We start from the raw sequence: 4439 nt of genomic DNA, 5'->3' as shown, positions 1-4439 counted from the left end.
GCTGCCCATGTCTCCCACCCCCAGCCCTGGGGTAAGGACCCCTTTCCTAAGGGGATGTTTCTGGCAAGGCTTTTTGGGGTCTTTTGTGGTAGGTGAGGGCCAAACACACGACCCAGGAAAGCATCTACCAAGAGAATGGAGGTTGGGACCGGAGGCTGGGACTGAAGGCCAGGATGGGGGTGGGGGGAATAGGACCGAAGTCCCTGGGACACAGCTGAGGTCCAGCCACATCAGGGTCCCCAGGCCTGCCGGGTGTCCTTGCCAGAGGGCCCAGTTGGTAGGGGCGCATTCCTAGAGCCACATGGGAGGGGGCCTGCCCCGGGGAAACAAGCCCTTCCCACAGCCTTCCTGGATGTCACGCCTGGCCGGGTAACTGTGGCAAGGGCTGTCATCCACCGTTCATTCAACAGACACTTAATGCCTCTGTACACAGGCTATTGACCCACAAGTACTTGGAGGGACCAGGCCCGTCCCTGGGGGAGGGAGGGTAGACCCAGGTCCTCCCTGGCAGCCGCCAGCCCCAAGATGATGCACCCAGCCCCTGCGCGTGGTGGGCTGCCTAGGAAGAACTGTGCCCACTTACTAAGGAAGACATGGTGCATCTGAGACAAGGGCGGGGGACACATAGCCCTTATTGGAGCCACCCTTACAAAACCAGGAGTCAGGCCCAGAGAAGACAGAGGCCTGCCCAGGGCCACACAGCTCTGCACACTGCCCCCATGGAGGAAAGCAGCTGGGAGAATCCCACCGCAGGGGGCTGCCAGGGAGGTGGGCTCAGTTTGTCTGCTGAAGAAACCCCTCATCCTGGCCTTCACAAGGGAAGGGGCTGGGCCCTGGGAGAGGGGAGGCTGTGGCTGGGGGCTCCGGGCCCCAGGGCCCAGCCTGGGTGTGTCCTGCAGCTCCTGCTGAGGCTGGGCCCAGGCCTCCCAGCCACGTGTGCCCAGCTGTTTGTCTGCAGGTCCTTTGGAGGGCTGTGTGCCAGGTGTTTGTGCGCCCCCGTGTGGGGCCTGTGACAGCTGTGCACCTGGTGTCTTCGTGTGCCTGGCTGCCAGCGCGTGTGCCCTGTGCGCTGTGTGTGCTGCAGGGCCCATGTCCATGGGGGGGGGTCCATGTGTACAGGGGTGTGTCTCCAGGCCTGTGCTCTCACGTGTGCAGCCAGCCCGCAGCGTGCATGCAGGGCAGCATTTATTTGCACTTGTGCACATAGTAGCCAGTGAGGTAGCCCAGGATAAAGATGATCCAGAAGAGGGCCACGCCGCCCAGCACCTTCATGGCGATGCCCAGCTTGCCCGTGCACAGCTTCTGGGAGATCCTGGGGTGAGAACCAACTGGAGGTGAGCCCCAGGCCAGGGCCGCATGAGGGGCCCCCTAAGTGGACTGTGGCCCTTGGTCCGGGTCAGGGGGAGGGGCCTGGGCTCTCTGCTGGAGTCAAGAGGAAGCTCTTCCCACCCACAGCCAACCAGAGGGAAGGCCAAAGGCTGCGGTTTGGTGAGCCGCTGGACCGTGGGCTCCCAGCCAGGATGGGGTGGAGGGTGATGGGGCCGGTGGCAGGGGTTAGGGCAGATGTCTCTGGAGGGAGGCACCAGCCTGCTACGGCTGGCAGGCTGCCCTCAGGCCCCTCACCTGCGGCAGCATGAGACCTCTTCTGTGCTGGACACAGCCCCTAGACTGATTCCGTCCCTGCTGCCGTCTTCCCACCTACTATAGTGGACGTGGCTCTCCTGGGGCTGCATGCTGTGGGGCTGCAGCGGGAGGGGCGGGGCCTTCACGGTGGGGAGATCAAGACAGGTGGCGAGGCTGTGACTTCACTGTAAAACAACCAGATGGAAGGCGGCAGTCAAGACCCCCTCTGGGGCTGCTGTTAGGGGAGGGGCACTAAGGGTCAGGGGCTGGCTCCCTCACTGGGTCCTGACTTTACAGGTGACCTAGACACAAAGTGGTTGAGTCATTTGCCCAGGGTCAGGCCGGGAGGATGGGACCAAGCGAGAATTCCATCTCAGGCCAAGCCCTGACCTCAGGCATGTGGGAGGCCAGTGTTTCCTTCCAGCACGCTCCAGGAGCTTCCCTTCCAAGGTGCTTTTATCAGGGAGCCTGCACAGCCTGCCACCCTCAAGAGACGAGGACATTGTGGCCCAACCTAGGCTGCAGCCCCTGATAACTGTACCCCTCCTTAACCCTGCCCGATAAGGCGCCTGCTGGCCTCTGGGGAGGCTGGCCAGGGGAGGGGGGGTGGGGCAGGGCAGCAGGTCCGGGGCAGCGGCTGGTACAGCTAGACTGGTCCCTGTCTGGGGAGGATGCGTGGCTGGCCCCAGGCAGTGGCAGCAGCTGTGTCCTCAGCCTGTGTGGGTTGCAGCCCCTCCCCCACCCACACCTCTAGGAGGGCTGGGGCTTGGGGGGCATGATGCACTGAGCACGAGGCCGGGGTGGATTCAAGGCCTCGGGGAGGCCCTACAGAGACAGGAGGGTCCTGGGGCTGGGTGGATGCCCGGAGCAGGAGGGGCCCAGCCCCAAGGCCAGCTTCCTGCTGGGCTCCAGTTCCTGCAGGCCTGGGACTCATCTTTGCATCTTGGCACTCAGCTCGGTACCTGGCAGCCCAAGTGCCCAGAGGGGCGAGGAGACCGCGGGGACTGAGCAGGAACTCCAAGCGCTAGCGCAGCTGCCTGGCCGGCCTGAGCCAGCCCGGACTCTAAGCACCTCCTTTACCCTCTGGCCTCTGTTTTGACCTCCTATTTACCTAAGGGGGTGTGGGGGTGGAGGAGTTGGAGTGGGTGCCAGAAGTTGACAACCCACCCAGGCTGTGAGACTGGGATTAGCTCTCTGGTCTGCTGGGCCCCCAGTGTCCCCTCTCAGCATCTGGCCCCCAGGAGTAGGGTCCTCGGGCAGGCAGTGGCAGGCCTCTCACTTCTACAGGCTGAGGCTTTGCTGGGCCCCCTCCAGCGGGGAAGGCTGATCTTCCTCCCAGGTCCTCAGCACAAAGGCCTAATGGCACAGCAGCCACTCCCCTGCAAGAAGCCAGCTCAGAAACTCAGGCCCCAGGCAGTTCTGAGACTCCCAGCACTTCCGTGTCTGCCCTTCCCCAAAGCCCAGAGAGGCAGAGGGAGCTGTCTCAAAGCCATAAAGTGTGCCTTTGGTGGGAGCCCTGGCTCAGTGCAGCCTGGCACTCAGGCCTGGGGAGGCCCAGCCTCTACTGGAGTATGGGTGCTGTTTTCCCGGAGCATGTGGAGCCGTCAGCTGCCTACCCAAGGTTCACGCCCTCTTGCCTGGTGTGCAGAATCCCAGTCTAGTCCCAGCAGCAATGTGCCAGCCCCAGGTAACAGCCATGACCGGGGTAGGACAAGCTTAATACCACCACCCCTGCTTTCCCAAGTCATCCAGTTGGGGGCCAGGAGCCAGGGTGCAGCAGGGGATGGGAGAGCCTTTGCTTCTGTGAAAGCAGCAGCAGCCACCTCCTCCTTCCAGCCTCGACGTGATGGCTGGAGCTGCAGCAGCCGCCTTGCAACCTGACATCCATGCAGCATTAGTCCCGGGAGTGCTGAGTCTCCAAGTCCACAGCAGCATCCCACCGTGGGCCTCCGTGTGCACCCCGGTGCACAAAGCCACCAGAGCCGGCCCTTGAGGCTGGCCTCCCTCACTTGCTCAGTAAACGTCTCTCCACACTCACGTAAGGGTCACAGGTGTCGGGGCAGGAACCCATCAGGGACTCCCCTCCAGGCCCTGGGAAACTCCCGGGTCCTGGCACCTCCTGGGGGTTTGTCAGTGCAGGAAGGCCCTAGGTACACAGCCGCCCCTGCATAGACCTCTTCACCCCACAGCGCCTCAGGGCCCCACACTTACCCGGAGAATCTTGCCTGAGGGCTGGGGCCTCTGGGCCAGGTTGCGGTCAGGGCCTGGCCAGCCGCCCGCACCTCCCAGCCGGGCAGGTCGTGGGCTGAGGTGCGGCAGACGCCTCGAGCCTAAAAAAATAAAAGTGACCGGAGAAGCCGGTCTTGCTAAGGGCCGGGAAGGGAAAGTGGCTGGCGTCGGGGGTCCCCAGCGGCCACAAGTTGCCGGGCGGGCAGTTCCGGGCCTGGCCCCGCACCGCGGGTTAGGCCGGTGGGGGTCAGTCCAGGGCACGCCCCCAGCCCCCGCCAATTCTCAGCCAGCGAGGCCGCGCACAGGCGCACCTGCCCACTGAGGCCGCACCGGGAAGCCGCAGCCCGAACCCCGCGCGCCTCACCTGTGTCCCCGCGTCTCTGGGCTCCGCAGGGGCCGGGCCTGCGCAGGGGGCGAGGGCGAGGGCGGGGCCACGCGGGGAAGAGCTGGAGCCAGCAGCGGGGAGGTGTCTGGTATGGAAGGTGGCGGGGCTAGAGTGGTGGGCGGGGCCATGCGGGGAAGGTCTTGGGCCAGTAGCGGGGAGGTGCCTGGTCCAGAAGGGGCCGGGGGCGGGGCGAGAGGGGCGG

The 4439-nt window shown here is 64.6% G+C and overlaps 1 protein-coding gene across 1 annotated transcript; it reads right to left on the bottom strand.

Annotated features, from left to right (window-relative positions):
* Positions 1–1060: 1060 nt before the first annotated feature.
* Positions 1061–4327, bottom strand: SMIM1 (small integral membrane protein 1 (Vel blood group)). Its single transcript, XM_032758711.2, has 4 exons — positions 4217–4327; positions 3835–3953; positions 1624–1808; positions 1061–1312 (listed from the first exon to the last, which is right to left on the bottom strand). The coding sequence occupies exons 3-4, from the start codon at positions 1731–1733 to the stop codon at positions 1186–1188; spliced, it is 237 nt and encodes a 78-aa protein (XP_032614602.1). The 5' UTR covers positions 1734–1808; positions 3835–3953; positions 4217–4327; the 3' UTR covers positions 1061–1185.
* Between the last annotated feature and the right edge of the window lie 112 nt (positions 4328–4439).

Source organism: Hylobates moloch, unplaced genomic scaffold (assembly GCF_009828535.3).
Source record: "Hylobates moloch isolate HMO894 unplaced genomic scaffold, HMol_V3 SCAFFOLD_9, whole genome shotgun sequence".
In the NCBI taxonomy this organism is placed as follows: domain Eukaryota; kingdom Metazoa; phylum Chordata; class Mammalia; order Primates; family Hylobatidae; genus Hylobates; species Hylobates moloch.
Note: the sequence above shows the minus strand (reverse complement) of the source record. Positions and strands in the feature narration are given on the sequence as shown.

What these genes read in the sequence shown, in the direction of transcription:
- SMIM1 (XM_032758711.2), bottom strand. Translation starts at nt 1,733, where the DNA reads ATGCAGCCCCAGGAGAGCCACGTCCACTATAGTAGGTGGGAAGACGGC. An exon ending in GAGGTCTCATGCTGCCGCAG is followed by an intron (nt 1,313 to 1,623) that starts GTGAGGGGCCTG and finishes TTCTCACCCCAG; the next exon opens with GATCTCCCAGAAGCTGTGCA.